This window comes from Hakea prostrata, chromosome 10, assembly GCF_041222555.1.
Source record: "Hakea prostrata isolate BN-2017 chromosome 10, UWA_Hpros_2, whole genome shotgun sequence".
Classification (NCBI taxonomy): domain Eukaryota; kingdom Viridiplantae; phylum Streptophyta; class Magnoliopsida; order Proteales; family Proteaceae; genus Hakea; species Hakea prostrata.
The window spans coordinates 46,172,685-46,194,731 of record NC_142609.1 but is presented as its reverse complement, the minus strand read 5'-3'; the positions used below and the strand labels follow the sequence as shown (position 1 = coordinate 46,194,731).

At 38.6% G+C, this 22,047-nt stretch overlaps 2 protein-coding genes across 3 annotated transcripts; both read left to right on the top strand.

Moving 5' to 3' along the window:
* The first annotated feature begins 665 nt into the window (after nt 1–665).
* LOC149003441 (uncharacterized) lies at nt 666–14,120 on the top strand. Its single transcript, XM_089136638.1, has 3 exons — nt 666–1,885; nt 7,556–7,863; nt 11,768–14,120. The coding sequence occupies exons 1-3, from the start codon at nt 822–824 to the stop codon at nt 12,115–12,117; spliced, it is 1,722 nt and encodes a 573-aa protein (XP_088992764.1). The 5' UTR covers nt 666–821; the 3' UTR covers nt 12,118–14,120.
* A 2,388-nt stretch (nt 14,121–16,508) lies between these two features.
* LOC149003440 (FRIGIDA-like protein 4a) lies at nt 16,509–21,911 on the top strand. Of its 2 annotated transcripts, none has more exons than XM_089137334.1 (3): nt 16,509–17,494; nt 20,301–20,476; nt 21,122–21,911. In XM_089137334.1, the coding sequence occupies exons 1-3, from the start codon at nt 16,606–16,608 to the stop codon at nt 21,635–21,637; spliced, it is 1,581 nt and encodes a 526-aa protein (XP_088993460.1). In that variant the 5' UTR covers nt 16,509–16,605; the 3' UTR covers nt 21,638–21,911. The 2 variants fall into 2 exon arrangements, with proteins under 2 accessions (XP_088993460.1, XP_088993458.1); XM_089137332.1 differs by having other exon boundaries at nt 16,510–17,494; nt 21,119–21,911.
* Nucleotides 21,912–22,047: the final 136 nt, after the last annotated feature.

Genomic DNA, 22,047 nt, shown 5'->3' with positions numbered 1-22,047 from the left:
GTCTTTGATCAACCTTGGCTCCTTCTAGTGATGGATGAAAAATTTCAGAAAAAGCAAAAAACATTGAAATGTAGTTAAATTATTTTATTTTATTTTATTTTTTTAATTATTTTCCTTTTGTGGGTTAGAAAAATACTAAAATATGTTTTATTTCAAGAGACTACCAATCGGCGCCCGCGCACGGACGGGGCACGCGGAGAAGACGGGGACATGCCAGATATTCATTAAGCCTAAGAAAGTGACAACAAGTAGAAGAAGAAAAACAAGAAAAAAGAGACAACAAAACAGAAAGGAGGAAAGAAAAGAAGGAAAGGGAGGAGGAAGGAACATAGGGCGGAGGTGGCGGGCCAACCGCCGCAAGAGGGGGGGCGGGGGTGGGCGGTCGGTCCAATTGCCCCTACTTATATCACTGCGATCTTGCTTGGGTCCTGGGCATTTCAAGCCATACACTTTTGGGCGTTGGGATCAAAATTTCGGTTGAAATTTTGGATCCAGCCGAAATTTCGGCTTGATGATTTGTGCAGGATCCAAAGCTTTTTCGATATCCCTGGGTGTAGGTACTAGGGGGCAAAGGAGTCTTTTGAACTTGTGGTGCTGCCCGCACCGACTTATCATGAGTGTGAATGCATGTTGTACAGTTGTACTCTCATGTCTCATCCCTGATAGATGCATTATCCTCTGTCGTCTGCAGGCGTGTTTGCTAAGCGAGAAGGCTGGAACCTGGAAGGTTTCTTCTCGCTTTAACCCTGCATTCCGTTCTGTCGTTGCGCCAACTCTTCTACCGATTTTCCAATTTTCCCTAAACCCTAATTTACCTCTGTATGAAGAACAACCAGAAGATGAAGACTGGAAGTAATCCCAAGGGCTCCTCCAACAAGCCATCTTCTTCGTCGTCTCAGCGTAGAAGCAGATGGGAATCCGGGAACAATCCTGACCCCGATCGTAATGCGGGCTCTGCAAGTGATTCAAAACCCTTAAAAACTTCATCGAACGCTAAATTCGATGCAGCAGCAGCAGCAGCTCCTGGCTCATCAACGAAACCTCTCGAGTCAATCCCATCTTCAAGCAATGGTTCTTTCCCTTCAGGCGGAGTTGGAGCTCAGTTTCCTTTTGCGGATCACACTGGAATTGGTCCCCCTCCGCCGCCTACTTATGGCTTTCACATGCTTGAACGTCGTACCATCGTCTTGGCCGATGATAGTGTTCGGTCTTACTTTGCTCTTCCACCCGGTTATCAAGACTTCCCGTCGGTCAGTAGGGTCGTTCCTTTTGGACCCGGTGCTCATGTTCCTGAAGCAAGTGGTATAGGGTTAGGGTTTAACAAGCATTCGCCTTATGGTGGGTTGAGTCCGAATGGAGGATTCCGTGTTGACGGGAATGAGGCATTTGATCGTGGTGGTGGACAGTTTGATAGGAATTCATTAGGGTTTGATGGGCGTGTGCCACCCGAAGGCTCACTCAAGAGGAAGTTCGGAGATGAGTATGATAAGGATGGAAGAGAAGGCGATGAATTTGCTAGGCGGCGGTCACAGCTCTCGGAGTTTGAGTACCACAATTCAAATTCTGTCGGCGACCGAGCTGATTTATTGTCTGGTAAAGATAATGGTCATTTCAGGAAGGAAACACTAGATTCTATCAGGGGAGTGGATGATTTGAGTTTCAGATCTTCGAAGCATATGCGGGGTGGGGGTGTTTACAATGATGTACCTTCCAGGCATAGCGTTGATGATGTTGGTCCTCGTCCTAGGTTTCCCGACGTTAACCCACATGCTCTGAAGAAGGCATTTCTTCGTTATGCAAAGTTAATCAATGAGAATGCATCTCAAAGGAAGAATTACGTCGAGGATGGGAAGCACGGGCCTCTGCAGTGCCTTGCCTGCGGCAGGTTCGATGTACTTGAGAATTGGATATGCTTATCTGCTTCTTTTTCTTATAGGATGTTTTCAATGCTGATGTCCATTGTATTGAAATTATATACTTTATTTTGCAACTTTGAAGCTGATGACCGAAAATTCTTAATTATTTATTTATTTTTGAAACTGGCGATTTTGTTTAGATTGGGATTGGTAGTTATTACATATACCAGCAGGGAGAGTAGAACCCTGAAGTCTTTGCTAAGAGATCTTTGTCATTGCCAACTGAACCAAACCTTTGGTGATGGCTGAAAATTCCCAGGCGTTGGATGGAATTTTCTACCATGAGATTGGGATCAAGTTACCTGAAGATATTTTATTTTTCTGATTTTTGGTAAAGAGACTGCTAAGTATACATCTGTGATAATTATCTCTCCTTTAATCTGCCTGTCGGGCATTGGGTGGATATTGTTTCACATCTCACTAATGCCCTTTTTGATGTTGGCCATTTAATATTTAGGTCCTTAAGTTATTGATTTGGTAGAATATTAGAGTTGCAGGAGTTAGGTCTTATATAATGAGTGTCAAAGCTTCTGGGGTTAGATGATACCAGTTAAGGATTCTCATGCATGAGATGGCATTGTCACTTGTCTCCTGGAATGCCAGATATAGCCGAGGGAAGCCTCTTGAATGGTCAGAATATACTTGAAGGGAAAATTATTTTGTTCTTATTATATGGTCATACAAAACTCATTTGAGCACATGATGTTATAATGATTCTAGGACATTCGGGAAACTTGGTAGTTAGTCTTATTTTATTTATTTAAACGTCCCCTCTGTTTGGTGACCAGGATATTATGTTGTTAGGGAGTTAAGATGCACTTCCATAAATTCACAATATTGTTTGCCGTAATCTGTTTGATCATTAAGGATTGTCTGGATCGGAAATATTTATCGACTGAGTCATGAAAAATTAGATTTATAGCTTTTCCCATGCTTTAGAAGTTCTTTCTGTCTTCTTTTAATCAATTCGTGAAAAGTGAGTGTTGCTAAACAGAGAAACCAAGTAATTCTCATGTTGTTTGAAGTTTATAATGTGGGTTGCATCTACAAAGCTTTGGTGATTATCTAGTAGGGACAACTGGACGGGTATTGGCTAACCAGGTACAGGCTGCCCTTGGAATGGGCTTATTGATCGCATGTATGTTTGAGAAGTCATGTTGGTAATGTTGTTGAAAATGATCAATCTGTATTATTTGATTTCCACTGGTCTATCTTAGTTTCTGGCTGTGGTATCACATTCTTCTTCTCCTCCCTGGTTCTCAGTGTAGTCCTCCCCCCTCTTGTGTGTGTGTGTGTGTGTTTTTTTTTGGTTTTGGGGGGGGGGGGGGCGTTGTTAAGCACATAGGAATTTTGTTTGTAATAAACTATACCCTGTACAGGGGAACACATTCTACCGTCTTCCTACAGGTAAAATTTTGAATTTTCTGTTATAGTGTCTGATACCTCAGTTATGCATCTGTCGTTATGAAAGAGAGAAGAAACCAAATAAAAGAACCAGCTATAGTATTCTTGCCATTTAATAGGGCACATGGAAAGGAGCTGGGAATTTAGTGGTAGGGTGATACACAAAAACCCTATGCCACTTCTCTGTATTCATCATCTGTTGCTGCAAGATGTCAGAGAAGAGCAATGAGGTATCAAATGTGATCCTTGTGCAGTATTGCGATGAGCAGTTTTTATGTGTTAAGGAAGAAAGTTAGTGTTGTTGGAGAAGACCTATGGCGATTCATTTGATTTTTCATAACCTCTGATGATGTTATGTTATGTTTAGCGTGGTGATACAACATTGGTTAATAAACGTATGGTGTTTAATTGGGGTTCTTGAATTGCATTGCATGAAAGGTATTATTTGTTTTATACAACGTAGGAAGAAGACTCAGGGAGGGGAAACTTTTGTTGGTGGGTGAATTTAAATACTTCCTCCACTGCACAATTGAAAAATATTGTACTGATAATTCTAGTTGCATGAGATGCCTAAACTTACCACTATTAGATGATTTACATGGAATACTATTGACTTTTGAGGAGAGAGAGTTAATTTTTTTTGTCCAACATCTGGTGTTTATGGGTCAATTATGTACCTAGGAATGTAATTATTAGAACTCAAGATGCTGTTTTTGGTTATGACATGGCATGTTATTGTTGCACGAGTTTTATACGTAAGAAATCTTGTAGTGGTTATGTTTTCCATTTGATATTTGCTTGACTTAGTTAATGTAAGTAGTATCCACTATTTTTGAATTTACTGAGGTTTAGGTGAATCCAGTTATGACAACGGAGTCGTCATTGCATCTTTATTGGGTTACTTCCGTTGAAAATACTTGGTGCTTCTGATATTGTTATAGACGAAACTTGAAAGTGAATGTGCAGATAGTTTTTAGCTTTATGTGGGTCCTGTTACGTGTTTTAATGGCCTGAGGGTGATGAGCTTTTTGAGCTTTTCTATGGAATGCTTAAATCGAATGTCTTTGGTAGTTTGAACTATGTGTTCTATTTCCAGGATCCTAGGAATGAGTTATTCTATATTTTATAGGCTTCTGTTACAACATTTCCCTTTCTGAAGCTTGAATTTTAAGTTGATAATCATATTTGGCAGAAGCATCCTACTTCACTGTCTTTAGCACCTTAAGCATTAGCCATGTTATTTTGTTATGTGTATTGTATCCCAACTGGTATTTAAAGTCTTACTGGGTGTATTGAGTATTAAAGTTTATTTAATGCTTAGGTGGTGCAAAATTTCTTTGTGCAATTCTTTCCTGTAGTCTACACATACATTCAGTATTCGATTTATGCTTCTGTTCATGGAATATGGTACTTACTTCGTTATAAAGGTGGTCCAACTCTTTTGTCATGCAAGTTATGGGCAATTGGGTTGCTTTATGTGGTTGTCTTGTATGTGTTGCTTTCTACTTTTGTTGGGATTCTTCAAAGGGCAAAGAGGTTTCTTCTCAGCCATGGAGAGAGAGCCTTCTCTTTGTGGCTGTTCCCCCTGTGGCATGCGCATGGTCAGATAAAAGTGGATCAAATGTTGTGGATGATTAAGTCTGCAACTCCATTACATCGGGTGTGCATATGCCGGAATATGAGTTTGAAGATTGACATGTGCTAGAGGAGACGTTCCCTATCTCTCCATGATCAGGATTGCTGAATCATCATACTGCATAGCAAAAGTTTTTTTTTTTTTTGGGGGGGGGGGTCTATGGAGAGAAGGAGCCTATCTATACTAGACTGAACCCTCTTTAAATACTTGAAACGTGGAAGCAATTTGTCATTTCGTCTGTTGTGGGTCCTTGGCTTTGTTCTGTCAGTTGGGTCCAATTCAACTCATGGTTCAGTTACTTATCTCAAAGTTAAGCTTCTACTGAGTTGTGTGGGTACTGGGTCGTGGGCTATGTAATCTGAGTTGTATATTCTAATGAGCCAATTCTATAAGCCCAAGCGTCAGGCGTTTAGGTTTTTAGTTTCTGTTTTTCAGATTAGGAGCTTCTTTTTCTAAGGTTGCTGATGTATGAAGACGACCTATGTCTACAATGGGAAGATTTCTCTTGTTGCCCCTACTTGTTATTTTTGTCGATTTCTATTTTAGTTTGACTTCCATATAAGGTGTTGTGTAAGGCTTCAAGTCATTCTTAATGATAATTTGCTTTTTTAGTTTGTTTCTATCTTATTGATGGAGGCTAAATCCAAATAAGTGTCTAAGGGTTCAAGTCATTCTTAACGATTTTGAAGTTGAATGAAATTTGGCTTTTGTGCACTTTTTATCTGTAATATGTCTCATGTTTCAGTGAGTTACTGACTTGGCAACAGGTGAGTGGCCATGCTCATATTTCCCTTCTCCTTCCCCTTCATTTTATCTCTTCCTTGCAATGTCAATACTTGTCTGAAGTTGTTTGAGGTCTACTTCTGGAGCTTTGTGACTTCCTTGCTGTGCCATTGAACTGGAGACTGTTGGTGGCAAGGTTTAAAGTTTTATACAGCTGATCCCATTTGATATGTGTCTGGTATGTAATTGCAGATATGTGTTTGGTTTCCAATATTGGTGTTTCCTTTATGTATGTGTAACCAATCTTTCTGCGGCTTTCGTGATGACACTTGCATTCTATTCCAAGTATGTGTACTAATAGAAGAAGGAAGGATGTGAACAATGTTGCTTGAGAATTAGCCAGTGTTTATCTATCAAGTGGACTCTCACAATCACCCTTTGGATAGTGGGGTGAGCCATGTGCTTTTAGTTTGTAATAGAACTTCTTCCCATTATCTGGCATGTCTGAAGTCTCTGCTCGGTGTGTGTTTTTGGCTTTGCATTGGAACCAAAAAGTGCAAACTTCTTCTTTGAAGAGGATTTTGAGTCATCTTATCAGGTTAACTAATTTTTGACTATCTTTTTGGAACATGATTGTATATTTTGTTGTAGCTTGTATTGTCCTTCTGTGAATCAGTACTGTCACTTTTTGGTACACTATATTTAGACTGTAGCATGCAATGGTGAATGAACTGTTTTGGCGAGCATCAGATGATCAGAGGGTTTTATGGTGTAAATATCTCGTCTAACTGGTCACTGTTAAGCAACAACTAGATTAAAATAATGGTATCTGTAGGAGATACCGATTGTATGTACGTTATAATTTGGCTTGTCGATGGCTCCTGTCATTTTCAGTTGACCTATTTTGGTGGTGTGGGTTTCAAAAATTGCCGTTTGGCTTGTTGATTTTTTGGGTTTGTTTCTCTGTTCTGGTCTGGCTAGTGTAGTGGTATTATTGTTTGATTCTGGTTATATGGGTGATGGTCCAGCTGGATGCTCTGGATAGTCTTTAACGTCAATAATTTTCTGCAGAAGGTGGTTTCATAATTGCTAGCTGATCTGAAGCTTCTTGTTTGTGTAGTTAATAATTCTTTTCTGGAGGTTCACCTTCGTCTTTTTAGGTCTTGTTGATTTTTGGGTTTGTTTCTCTATTCTGGTCTGGCTCGAGTACTGGTATTATTGTTTGATTCTGATTATATGGGTGATGGTTCAGCTGGATGCTCTGAATATTCTTTGAGTTGGTCCATAATTTTCTGCAAAAGGTGGTTTCATAATTGCTAGCTGATCTGAAGCTTCTTGATTGTGTAGTTAATAACTCTATTCTGGAGGCGTCCCCTTCGTCTTTTTAGGTTTCTTTTTGGAGCCATGCTGCTTCTGCTGCTCTGCACCCTGAAATGCTATCATATTAGACTAGTTGTTTATATATCACAGAGGATGATTGCTGAATTGTTGCAGCTAACTTGATGGCCCTTCCTTTTCCATATATAGTATTTCATGAATGTGAGTTCACGTGATTCACTTTTTAAGGTACCTTGTTGTTAAGATTCTGTTGTGATCCTTATTATTTGCGTGCTGATTTTCTGGTGAAATTATTTGTAGAGGGTAGAAGTTTTTAATTTTCTGGACACATGTACCTATTCTAAGGTTGATGAGACTGTTACTGCCATAGCTGCTGTCATTCAAGTTCTGGCTTTATATTTGATACCTTATTCTTCATCTTCAATTCCTTGAATTCCTTGGTGTATATTTTCAAACCATGGGTAGGTTCTTGTTGATGTGATTTTAGAGTTGAAAGCTGAAATACTTGTTGTTCAATGCACATTGTCTGAAACCACAGGACATCTAAAGAGTTCCCAGATATGCATGGTCTTATAATGCACGTGTTCAGCCCACAGAATTCTGACTTGCTTGTGGATCACCTTGGCTTGCACAAGGCCTTGTGTGTTCTGATGGGTTGGAACTATGCAAAACCTCCTGAAAACTCAAAGGCTTACCAGTCATTTTCTGCTGATGAAGCAGCAGCTAACAAGGATGATCTGATTATGTGGCCTCCTGTGGTGATCATACACAACACAAATTCTGGAAGGGGAAAAGATGGTCGCATGGAGGGTATGGGAAATAAGGCAATGGAGTATAAACTTAGAGGTATAATTCCTTCCTCTGTTTTGTATGTAGCTAAGTCTTTTTAGAACTCCATTAGATGAGAGTGCTTGTGTAAATGCTGTTTGTCTCTCTCTCTCTCTCTCTCTCTCCCCCCTCCCTCCCCCCTCCAAATAACTATATGTGATATAACCCAGGGTGTGGGTTAAGCTTCCAAGATCCTCTTTAACTAGAACCAGCAAATAAATGGGCTAAAAAAAGGTTAAGGTTTTGTTGATGGATTTGTTTTGAGAGAAAGGAAATTTATGGGTATCCTATGAGATGGTTTTGGTGAAGAAAATGGGTACTACATTGTGTATCTTGGCTTTGGGAGGTTTAGGGTTTTAACAAAATGAGGATGGGCTGGTGGTTTTGAAATTGCTAGGGTTTGGTACCCAAAGATCCTATTGGATGAGCTAGGGCTGATAGGAAAAGGAATGGGATGAATTAGGATTAATATGCCTAGGGTTTGAGAGTATTAGGGTTTTAACAAACCCCAAATGGGAAGGAAGAACTTGAGGAATGTGCAAGGATCAATGGATTGGGGATTGAAAAGGTGTGGAAGGCCTGCGGTTGGGAAAAAATGGGTTGGGAGCTTGCGGTTAGGGAGGGAGGGGGTTCTTGGTTGATTCTTGCTGAATTCTTGTTCAAGAATCTTGATTATCTGTTTCTTTTCTTTTCTTTTATTTTCCTTTCTTTCTACTTCTTCCCCCGCCCCCTTCTTCTTTTCTGATTTGCAGATCTGCTGCAAGAAACAGGGAGGAAAAAAGAAAAGGGGAGGGGAAGGTCCACCACAAGAAAGAGGAGGAGGGTGGGAGGGTGGGGGATGTTTCCGTAGGGATAAGGGAGGGGAGGGTTTTATATGTTTGCCGATGGGTAGGGGAGGTGTTGGGGAAGAGAGGTGAGGAGGTTGGCTGCAGTTACAGGTTGAGGAGTGTTACTGTGAGTTGAAGAACTTGCTGGAAATTCAGATTGCTTGACTCAAACCTTCAGTCCAGGCCGTGAGAGGTCTTCCACCACTCCAAGCTCAATTTATTGTACTTCAACTGAATTTTACAAGGAGATGTGGGGGCTATGTATACCCTTACATTGAAATAACTGGACTTGAGCTTAAACAAGGAAACCCAAGTATACTCAACTAGGGAATCCTTTATAGATTAGGATCCCATTTACAACTTAATAGGTAACCGCTAAAAAGGAGTCCTTCAGATAACAGCTTAAAGCTTGCTAATAACCACAAAATAACAAGGCAAAATTAATTATTAGTTAGGAGTCTTTACAAATAGATTCCAACTAGGATTTCCACAAAACTAGGGCTCTTAATTATATTGACCTTGAATTAACTAAATGAAGAAAACAAAATAGATCTAGACTCCTCATGAGGCAATGAATCTAACTGGACTAGGGCACCCCAAGGAGGGGCATGGAAAATGACCAGAATACGCCTAGGTGCATTTGGCCAGCCTTGCTGCTGCATGCTCATGGGGCTGTTTTGGGTCCAGTTGTGGGCCTTCATTGGCCTTCTCTCGGTGGTCCTTGGGGGGGGGGGGGGCTGGTTACATCACTATGCCAAGATCAGTTTGCTCCTGTGGTAGTAAAATTGATATGTTGCAGCACTGTTTTGTCATCCATAAATTAGCTCAGAGTTTTCTACTGCTTACACTATTTTCTGGAGTAGCTAGTTAATTTTAGATTGCAAGTTAAACATTAAATTTCGGGTTTCCACTTATTTCTGGTGATTACTCATGGGAGGGTTAAAATGGTGTATTTTATGAATCTTACTTGAGTTGTTTCTGCTTGATTACAACAATTTGATAGTCCCTATGTCTGGTGATTCATTTTCTAGCTTCTACTCCAGAATAAGTTACTATGTAGAAAAACAATCGAGTCAAATTGTGCCTCTATATTGTAGCATTCAAAGTCTCCATTGAACATTGCAATTCCATTTCAAGTGACTTTCTCTTGGCCTATCATGAATCTGAGCCACTCCTAAATCAGCTCCAAAGCCGCCAATATCGCCATTGCTTATTTTTGGTTCCCAATATTCTGCACCTACCTTGTATCAGATGTACATTTATTGTTTACACAAGACTTTAGAATACAGATGCACCCATATCCACTTCGTTCACTCTATTTTAATTTTCTGGGAAACCCCACCTCTATGTCATTCTTGTTAAGTTGCAAAATAAGAGATGAAGTTTTGAGTTCAGAATTGCAGTGTTGCTTGCTAATTTACCGGACAGGACTATGTATTGTCCGTGAAAAATTCCTACACTTGGTGCTTTCTGGTGAGATTGAATGCTTACTGAAGGTCAAAGGCACATTGTGGGGTATTGTGGGTGGATTGCTTGGGTTGGCTGGTTTGTTCACTCTGAATTGGATTGCCTGACCAACAAAGCTGTGTTAAATCAATTGGAATTTGGATTGGTTATGCCGATTTGGTTTGTAATCAGGCGATTTACCTGATCTGCTTCTAATTTTGAGATTCATGTCGGGACTACGTTTAGAATTTTTCATTTTATTCTATTGGCAATGAAGATCATTGACTAAACTGAAGCGCATGCTAATCTCTTTGCATTCAAGCCACCTTGCACGCTAATCATATCTTTGATCTTTTGACACCTTTAGTACTTAATTCATACTGTAGGAAATTGTCTTGGCAGTTGATTTCTGCTTGTTTTTAGATTTTATTTTTTGTTAGCTCAATTAATCAGTGATTTGTCTTTTTATCGCTGCAAAAGATATCACTACCAGGAGGTTACTCTGTTACTGGCTTTTTCTACTTAGGCTCTGTTTGGTTGTTAGGAAAGTAAAAGAAAGGGAATTCAAAATATTGAAACCTAAAGAATAACTGTTGTTATTATTGCCTAATATTACTCTCTTAACCATACTCTAAATCTTCATTGAACAATAAGGTTAAATAGTAATTTGTAGAACCTTCAATATCCTTTATTGTGAAAGGTAAAAAATGAATAAATTGAAAGGCCAACTTAATATGGTGAGAATTTTAAGTGAGTTAAACAATGATGGGAAGTTTCCTTTTATTCAAATGTTAAATAGACTTATCCCTTCCCTTGCACCAACTTGTCTTCTGTTCTGGTTGTATTGGGGGCAGTTATTTGAATATATTTCATGACCTATTTTATTCTGGTGGAGCCTATATACAGCTACCAATACCACTCTTGTTTCTGTTCCCATGAGTTTCTTCTTTTGATGACAATCTGATGCCCTGAATTGGTCAAATAGATGGCCAGTTTATTCGAATGTTAAATAGCTTTGAGGGATACTTTTGGCTTTTCATATTTTACTGAGTTTTACAGATTTCCTCTAATGAGGTTTCTATTTGGTTTGCATATATTATTTAGTATTGGATGTGACTTATTTATTTATTTTCCTCAGTCGGAGGGCTTTTACAACTTTGACATTTGCTATACCTTCTTGCTAATCCAAGAGTGATTCATATGATGCTCACACCATATACTATCTAGTGGTCTAAGATATCAGGCCAGCCTTCTGAGTAACTTATGCTTGGTTTGTAGATTGAATCTAGTTTTAATAGTTTAGCTAGGGGCTAGGTGAAACATGAATCCTTTCACTCAAACATCTCATAGTCAATCTTTTTTTTGGTGGTTGATGTCTACGTTTTCCTGTTTACTGAATTAGAGGGAGAAGAATGGTTACATATATTTTGGTGTATTGGATATTTTTGAGTAGTTGTAATTGGCAAGGTTGGTTTTCATGATCGAAAGTCATCTCATTAAGAAGCATTGCTGTAATTGCTTCACCTTGATGACGGTATAATCCCTTTTTTGCAAGGGGTTATGTGTTTCAGAGTGAATATTGCTACTTGAAAGGCCCAATTCAACTTTTAACAAATATTTTTTATTGTACCTTTCTTTATGGCTTCTAGATCTTGGTTTTGGCGGTGGAAAGGCCAAGTCCTTGTATGGAAAGGACGGTCATCTAGGCATTACTTTGGTGAAATTTGCGGCTGATCAGTCAGGTCTCAAGGAAGCCATTAGATTGGCGGAATTCTTCGAGAGGGATACTCTTGGTCGTCAAGGCTGGGCCCGTGCAGAATCTTCACAAGCAGGCAAGGATGATGAAAACAATGCCAATTTGGTGAAGGTTGATGAGAGGACAGGGGAGAAGAAAAGAATCTTTTATGGGTACTTAGGAACTGCATTTGATATGGACAAGCTTGATTTTGACACAAGGAAGAAAGCTACAATAGAGAGTAAAAGTGAATTCAAGCCATGAGATTAATTTTGATGTTAGTAGAAGGTACCTTATCATTGAAATGCTGTTAGTTGGATGATAAACCTTCTCCTGTGATGATGGGGCAAAGTTTATTGAGGCCAGGAAATCATTATTATGATTTTCTTACTTTCATGATTTTGTTCTGTTTTACCTCTTCTTACCTTTTTTTTGGTTTTTGGGGAGGGGGACGGAGGGTAGTGATTGCTCTTGGCTGCTACTCTTCATTTGTGACTGATGTTTGCAACAGATGGACGGTTGGTTGGTAGGTGTTTGTTATTATGTAGATCTCTACTGCATGTCTAGATGAATTTTAAGTTTTACAGGAGGAAACATTTGATGGGTTTCACCATCTCTGTCAGATGTTCAAATCTCATATTTGATCCTGTATTTTGTTCTAGAGAAATTCTAAATACAGTTTTTTGAACTGTGAAGTATGTCATTGGCTGATCTTCATCTATGATGCTGTTTGGTAAGGAACTGTCCTATCTCTAATGTTTTCATGGTATTGCTTGGCTGATTTTCTTCTATTATGCTGTTTGGCAAGGAACAGTCATATCTCTTATGTTTTCGTAGTATTTGCTGCATTTATCGTAGAAACTTTGATATTACGCATCTGTGAAAAAGAAGCGGTAGCATTTTGGTTTAGGGTAGTGGGAATCAAATGCCAAAGCCCAGCAAGGTAGGTTATTTTCCCTTTTTTCCTGTTTGATATTAATATTAGTAGATGGGAGGAATTTGAGTCCCAGAAGCATGAAGACTTTTCTGTTTTCAATCCATTTCATGCAATTCTTGTCCTATGGAAGCATTCCAGCTATTATCTTGCTATGCATGGATGTGCCAATTGGTTTTGGTTTTGTCTCGTGGAAGTTTGTATGCTTTGGTGAATAACTGTGGTTAAGAGTATGACCCTGTCTACTTGTAACAGACTCGTGGACAATTTTGTTAGTACCATCCCTTCTCAGAGCACCTAGATTCATGTGGAATTGAAATTTTGATATGACAAATTGCCTGATGATCTCAGGAATTCTGAAATACTTTTGATCATCATTATGGAGAGGCACTGATTTGGGTGAGAGTTTTGATAGCATTAAGGGAAGTGTCTTCTTTCTTCTCTCCTTTGGCATTGTGGAAAGAAATCTATCAAGTGATCTCTAAATGCAGTTTTCTATAGCTCATACTGTAGGGTTTGGTTTGGTGGAAACAAGTGAAAGTATACCTTAGATCATAGTTTCCTGTTGTTGAGATTTGAGAATGCTTTTTCTCTAATTGTCTTTTTCTTGGGTTGTGAGGAAGGAGGGAGAGAGAGAGAGAGAGAGAGGGTTGGTTAAGGATGGATGCCCTTAAGTGAGGGTGGGGAGGGTATTTGGATTACTCTTCTACCTTTCATTCTGAATGTGTGAAAAGAATTCTCTTATTTTTCAGATAATGAGAAAAGATTCTTTGGTACAGAAGGCTTTGTAGGTTACCATTTTGGCTGGTTACCGAAAAAAGAAAAAGAGAACCATTTTGGCTTGGGATTGGAGAGTTTTGATTTGGTCGGTCCAACTAGTTTGACATGTAACTAACTAAAATGATCTTGTTGAATTTTAAAAAAAAAAGAAAAGAAATTTCTCCTTGTAAACCTTTAGAGGGAAGGACACTTGCAAGTCCCACCACCGGTTGGTTACAACTTTTGAAAGTAAACATTTATAACCTAGTGAGTTAAAAAAGAAAAGAAATGAAGAGTATTTCATTTATTGTTCGCAATAAAGCTCTTTTAATAAGTCAATGGAGGGTTGGTAGAGTGGTAACATTCATATCGCTCCGTGGAGAAGTTATTGGTTCGATTCTTACGGAAAGTTATTTGTTCGATTCTTGTGGACGGTAGTCTCCTCCCCTGTGGATGTAGTTGAGGTTTGCACAGATGCCAAAAAAAGAAGAAGAAGTCCTTTTAATGTTATCAATGTGCTCCAAGATTGGAAATTGGAATGATAATTCTCAACCTAAAAGGTTGTGATATGCTAGTGATATGGTTGTTTGCCATGTGGAGGTATCTCATTTGTTACATCTATATATGATTTGTTTGGAAGATGGAATCTTTGGATTTGGGTCTTCAATTCTAGGTTCTTGGACTTGATTTGAAAAATTACATTTTTGATTTTCAGGATTTAGGTGTTATCTCACATCCTGCCATGGATATTTCGACTTATTTTTCTATTCTGGGGTTTGAATTCTCCTTGGTTGGTTATAGACTTATAGTCCCTCCTCTATCCCCTTTGAAGTACAAAGGTGACTGGTGATTAGCTTCCATTTTGCCCCGTTGGAGTTCTGGTAAAGATATTTTTCATATCATTAAAAGAAAAGTTTCAGTTTTAGATAAATGGAGAAATACTCGAATTACAATTTTTTTTTTCAAAAAAAAAAAAATCTAAATCACAAAAGATGTCATTTGGTATTCATTTCTTGTTGAAAAAAGTAACATCTTTACCGGAAAAAAAACAATGGAAAAATGAAAAAGAAAGTAACATCAAGTTTAAGGATGGTTTTCATTTGGATTATTCAGTCTAAAAAAAATGATAGTTTGCTTTTGTCTTTCTTGCATTATTTGAAAAAATCAATTAGTTATCTAGATCGTAGACAAGAGAGTAATAATTTTGTAAGGAGTAAAATTCTTATTGAATGTACATCAATTGAAAGAAAATAAAAAAAATACAAGGGTAGTTTGCTTTTAGGAATAAAGAGTCTTTAATGTAAATGGAAAATACAATTTTCTTTAAATAGAGAATTTTAAGCACTATCCTTGAGTTGTCCCCTAAAATAAATGCCATTCTCTGTGTTATTCAATTTATTAATTAGATCCCTTATAACATTAAAGTATATTAAAGACACCCCTTGTGTGAACGTTTTGTTTTCATGCAGCTGTGTGTCTGTACTTTTCTTTTTTTAATGAATGAAGTACTGCTTACTAAAAAAAAGAAAAGTTAGAGACTTCGAAGGACAAAAATAAAGTTGAGCCAAAAACCCTTGCTTGATTGATTTTTTGTTTCTCTTTGCTATCAATGACTATTTTCTTAAAAAGAGTTTTTTACGTGTGGATCATAATCAAATTAACACCATTAATTAGGCCTGTAAAAGGACCGGATTCAGCTCGGATACACTAGTATCCAAATCCGAATCCGATTAGCAAATCTGTTATCCGAATCCGGCAAAAATTTAGAGAAGGCATCCGAATCCCAATTCAAAACTTTATTGGATATCCGATACTAATCCGATCCGATAAAATATCCGATTATTGATTGATAATTGTCATTTTTTTTACATTTTTTATTATAAATTTCTAATTTCCAATTACCGAATACCACTATCCGAATCCGATTACCGGTATCCGAAATCGATTATCATCTATTTTTAAAGAAAAAATGTTAAATACTTTACTCTATCCGGATAAAAATTTATCCGGATATTATCCGATCCGATAAGCAATTATCCGAATTCGAATCCGAATCCGGTTGTTTGACGGACGGATACGGATATTTTCCGGTAATAAAATTTTCGGGAATACGGATACCCTTAAACGAATGCGAATTCGGAGGCGGATTTCGGCTATCCGTTTACAGGTCTACCATTAATCGCTATTAAGTATTCAAATTTCAATCGTGGAAGGACTAAAATGTCCCTTAGATTATTTAATACAGAGTATTATTTATATCTATTTTGACTAAATAATTAACGCTTAATGACCAATTATCTCTTTTAAAATCATGTATTAAATAATCTGAGAGATATTTTGATCCTTCTACATTTGAATATACTTATGGGTGGTTAACAATGTTAATTTGCTTGAGACCCACACGTAATATATTACGTAATATATTGTATTGAGAAGACCTAACATTAGTTTATGGTTCATTAAAGATTCCATATGTAAAAAAATTCTATTTAAAATAGATAAATAAAAAACTAATTGACACTAATAATGGTATTTGTAATAGGGTTCTGTCTGATAAATTAAATAACTTAGGGGCTAACATTCATATTAGTGAATAACCCGAGGTGGGCGCTGTTAAATCCTCTTCTTATCTTAAGTTTCACATGGCCTGATAATTGCTAAACAAAGAAAAATTGCGGATAAAACATATATGAAATGACCGTGTTACCCATATCTTGCGGCGCAGGAGAGACTTGGCTAATTAATTTATGCAGGAAACGAAGCACAGAAGCGATTATCCAATGCGGGCCGAGCACTTGTGTAGGCGTAGAACCGTCCAGAGATTGACGCATTCGGGTGCAGCCGTGCAGGAAGTGCGAGACTTCAAAAAGAATCCGAAAGACGTTGTCCACGTGTAGAGCTATGAATTTTACACGTCATCGAATTCGTACATTCCCCTCCTCGAGAACTCCCATCTTTGCTTTTTGGTTTTACCACCCACTACCTTCGACGGCTTCTTTTTCAGAGTCTCACTACCCCATTTCTAGGGTTCCGATCTACCTAACTCCTTCGTCTTCACAATGGGATCTTTAGCGATTCCTGACCCCGGCGAGATGTTTCAGACGAGTTTCGAAGATTTCCAGAGGCAGACGTCGTTGATGACGAGCTGTACTCTTCTATGGAAAGAGCTTTCTGATCATTTTTCTTCCATAGAACGAGATCTACAGAAGAAATCTGAAGCCTTGAAGGAGAAAATCCAACACCTAGACAACAAGACCAAGGAATCCCTAGATGTCTTGGAGAAACGTGAAGTTTCCATCGTCGGAAACGTGGAACAAGCACTGGTTGGTGTTGAAGAGCGGAAGGAGGCTGCGCTGAAGGCGTTTCAGAGAAACGGTGATGAAGAATTTGATGATGGTGAAGAAGGTATGCTGTTAAAGTTAAAATCTTTCTGTTCAAAGATGGATTCTCAGGGATTTTGGAAGTTTGTGACTTCAAAGAAGAAAGAATTGGACAAACTTCGTGCTCAGATTCCGTTGGCTTTGTCTGATTGCATCGATCCGCCGAAGTTTGTTATGGAGGCGGTTTCCGAAGTCTTTCCAGTTGACAAGCGAGTTGAGAAGAGTGAGCAGTCGAATGATTTGGGTTGGGCTTGTGTTTTACTCCTGGAGTCGCTTATTCCTGTTATAGCGGACCCTATTCTTGGGAATTCTCGGCCTCTGTTGCCGCCGAGAGTGAAGGAACGGGCAAAGGAGATTGCAGAGACTTGGAAGGAGAGTTTGGATCAGCGTGGGGGAATTGAAAATGTGAAGACTCCGGACGTACACACATTTCTGCAGCACTTGGTAACGTTTGCTGTTGTCTCTAAACGGGATGCCGACTTGTACCGGAAACTCGTCATTGGTTCTGCCTGGCGGAAGCAGATGCCTAAGCTCGCTGTTTCACTTGGGCTCGGGGGTAACATGGCTGGTATGATGGCCCGTATAATCTTTATTGCATATATATATATTTTTTCTTTTTTGTGTTTTGCACTCTTACTGATTCTCTTTCGGTTTTGTCGGTGATTTTGGTTAAGATCTGGTCTGTGCTGCTGGTTATTTTTTTCCTGTCTTAAATTAAATTAAATATCTTAACTCTTTTCGAGACTAATGGGTTGAGTGCTTGGATACTACAACAAAGTTACCAAGGATAGTCTATGCGTTTCCGTTTGTTTTTAATTCATAACTTGCTTTGATGTTGCGAGCTACTGAAGAGAACAATTTCAGCCAGTGATCCATTTGTTTTTGATTTATCATCTGCTTGCTAGGGTTGGTTAATGGTTGGACAGATTTGGGTTCTTGTTGCATGATCCACTATGTCTATGACCATCCATCCAGACCCAATCCTGTTGGAACTTGAATTTCATGCCTGGGGTGGAAACGTTGTCTGACCTGGATTTCCTTCATTTTGTCTGTTTTTTCCAGCCCGTTTGAATGAATGTCTACATAGATGTTTAGGGAGGTTGAACAGGAAAGGAGAAAACCATGCAGATGCTTCACGCGGACACTTTAGCCTGAGTTGACAAAAAAATTCGGAAAACGAAAGAAATCAAAGAATAGGAAGAGTGAACAAGAGCAAGTGGGTTCGTTAAAAAGAAACAAAGAAAAAAATAAATAAATCCTGATACAAAGATAGTTTTATCTTTTGCTTTGTTGCTTCTTTCCTTAGGGGTCAAAAATAGCATTAGGTTTTGCTCATGATCAGTGCCCAACTAGAGCTTTAGAAACAAACTTTCATAGGGGAAAAGAGATCCAATCTACGTGTCAACTGTATTTATTATGGAACACTGCCTAACAAGATCACTTATGTAACTTAATATTTGTATAAAGCTGACCAATGACAGCACCTGTCGGATAATTTTTCCTTAATTCAGGATCTGGAACCTGACCTTATTCTCAAATCAGCAGGGACTCTTGATCCTAAATTGGACTTCACTCGGGTAATCTATGTTTGGAACGACTTTAATTGAGTTGAAGAAAATCCGTGGGATAGGTAGCTCAAAAATTTGGCATCCCTACTGCTTACTAATCTATGAGTAGAGATATTCAGTTAACCACCAGAATAATTGACATTTTAGCAAAGTTATAACTATGACTTGTGTAGATATGTGTTTACTGCAAGATTTGTGTGGCTTGGAGATCATCACCAGAAAGGGCTCCTAGGCTAGCATTTGCTGTAACCAACAAGGAATCAATGTGTTGTCATTTGAAAGGTTTTCACTTAATATGTTCAGCTTCTTTTACCCCTTTATTTTTTGATTTGGTTGCATCTCTTAGTATCTGGAGTTAAGTAGAATATTTTATGTTCCTTGTGCAAGAAAAACAAAGGCTGCAGACTATGGGTGCGCAACTCTGAATTTTGAATTTTAACTGCGTCTGTTTTGAAGGGCAGAGTCTAGGGGTTGTGTATGGGGTGACAAACATGTAGCCAATTGAGAGGTTCGTCTGCATGGTTCATCTTTAAACAGTTTTGGTTCAGTGGATAATCTTATAAATTGGGTGTATTTTATTGTAACAAAAAATGTGAACTGCAGAGGTTATAAACTTCTTGTGGTTTGCCTGTCTCTTTTCCCAAGAGTTCTTTAAGTCAAGGGTATCACTGTGCATTCATTGATGTACTATGGCTGTACTTACCAAATTGTTATTGTAAGAGTGGAATGATTGCACTGCATATTTGTTGATCCTAGTTGCAAAGCTAGGGCTTTGTTAAATTTCTTTTCTTTGAGAAGGGGGTTGTAATGAAAGTCTTTTGATTTGATAAGAATTCAGTACCTTTCTCCCTCTCATGGAGAAGTCACCTTATATTTGTGGCCCCTATATAAAGCAAGTGATTTGTTTGTAGCCCATTTTCTGCATTTTCATTGAATTCTGACACCTCCTCAGTTGCCATGTCATGCATATAAGTTTGATTTAATTTATTCAAGTTCACATGGTTAATGCTTTCATTGTCAATGGTCAACATAAGTTCAGATAGTCTTGGATATTTTTAGAGAATTTAAGATAAGACTGTCAGGGACAGTCATAGTTCTAATGGAGAATTTGGTGACAGGCTTGACCTTTCCTCTTTTTGGTCTTGAATTCAGAGAGAAACTATTTTGTCTATTTTGTCAATGTGTAATTTATTAGTCAGGAAGCCATATCTCATGGCATCAAGTTATAAAGAAATTCCATATAGTCTTATCAAGTGATAATTGTGGCTTTCATGAGTTGTTTACTTCTGTCTTGTAACATTTCCTCTTGTTCGTTTCACTTTCTCTATCTTGTGCATGTTGGCATATAAGGATTGTTCCTGGAGTTAATAATCAAGCAGGTTCAGGTTGGTTAATCAAATGTATCTTTGGGTATATTATACCAAATCCCAGGGTGTAAGGATGCTAACCTGTCCCTCTTATGTAAGTGAATGCTTGGTGGTTCATGTAGAAAATAGAAAGCAAAAAATATTGAATTTCAATGCCATTCGTTATACATCAGTACATTTAATTTCTTTATTATTATCATTATTACTTTTTAAAATGAAACATTCTAGTCATAATGATTACTAGAAATGACATGGCATCTGAAGGCAGAACATGAGTAGCTTAAGTGCTAAACATAGTCTAACTGGTGGCGGTTTGCAAATGCTAACGAGCAAGTTTTTAATGTTTCAGAAAAGTCGTCGTTGTTCTTGTGCACACAGTACATTTTGTTGTCAGAGATGGGTATTCCTGATTTTGTCTTCATGCTTTTGTTACTTGCAGAGATGATTGAGGAATTGGTCAACAAGGGACAGCAAGTTGATGCAGTTCATTTTACTTATGAGGCCGGTCTTGTGGACAAGTTCCCTCCTGTTCCCCTGCTGAAAGCTTATTTGAAAGACTCAAGGAAAGCTGCAAATTCTATTCTGGAGGATCGCAACAATTCTGGCCGAGCAGCCGTATGTATATGTCTACTGAATGAATTTCCCAATTCTTTCATTTCTTTTTATCTGTGTTTGTGTATTTTTTAAAACTATAAGTTTCAGTCAAATATTTCTTCCTGAGGAAGAAAATTAATGAGAGGAAGCTTTGACGTTAATCTATTTTCTTTCTCGGAATGACTACCAAGTTCTCTCCTACTGTGTGGAGGATTTAATATTGGCTTCTCTTGATTCACCAGAGCTGGAAAGAATCATCTTTGGTCTGTCTTAAGTTGGTGACTTTGTCGACATGGTATCATTATTGTCATTCTTGTTTTGCCTCTTCTGAAAAATATATTAGAGTTTATCTCTAACAAACCTGTTCATTTGGTGAGAACTCCATGGATATAAACAGTACATTGCCTCTGGAGCATTTAATCCCTCATTTAAGTAGAGGGATATTCCCTTGCAACAAGTAATTTTGCAATTGTTTTATGGTCAATCTCATTTATTTCTTTAGAGTGTAGAAGTTGTTATCATTTGCGAAATTCTGTTTTGTTTTTTTTTTTTCCTTTTTCGGTTGAGAGGCACAATTGGGGCAGAAGATAAGGGAGTTAGGCTGTGTGATACTGTTTAGGCAAATCAAATCAATGAAGGGTTTTTGTTTTCCCCCCCTTGCAGCAGCATGCTGGACGCAAGGAACAATCAGCACTACGAGCTATAATCAAATGTATTGAGGAGTACAAGCTTGAAGCTGAGTTCCCTCCAGAAGGCCTCAGAAAGCGTCTTGAACAGCTTGAAAAGTCCAAGTCCGAGAAGAAAAGGCCCGCTGCAGTCCCTGCCAACAAGCGAACCCGTGCTAACAATGGAGGACCTATGCCTCCTGCCAAGGCTGGCCGTCTGACAAATGCTTATGTGTCATCTTTCCCAGCACCTGCAGGCCCTGCACTCATCAGATCTCCATCCCATGTCCAATATCCAGCTGGTGTTTCACCTTACTCGTACGATCGACCTGCACCACCTGCCATGTATGGTAACAGGAGCCCACCGGCCATGAGAGATCCCTATGCTTACTCTCCAGAAGAAGCAGCACCTCCTGCAATTGCTGGGCCTTACCCAGGAGCTCCAATGAACTACCCAGCTTATGGAGTTTATGGCAATGGTATAGCAGCAGGGTATCAACAGGCGTACTACCGATGAGGACTTGACATAAAGAGCAGTTGAGAAACCTGAAGATAGCAGAACTGATAATGACCCTAATCTCATTTCCTTTCAATTGCCTGTCTGTAATCGCTAAGACGCTAACCGCTTACTTTAGCCTTTCTTCCCTGTGTGTTATTTCTACTTATTTGCTTCAGATGATGTGTTTCTAATCCTGGTTGATCTGGTTTCAGTAGGATGGGTTGTATTCATGGTCTTCATGAAACTTTGTTGTAGGAGATTGTGAAAGTGATCTGGATGACTGTTTAGTTCAGTTGACTCAGTTGACTCAGTTGACCCAGGAACCTGCCACATAACTGTGATTTCACATGTAAAATTAAAAGAGGAAAAAAAGAACATATAAAGTTAGTGTCTAATTATGATGATGGATCACCACTGTTTCTGGTTGT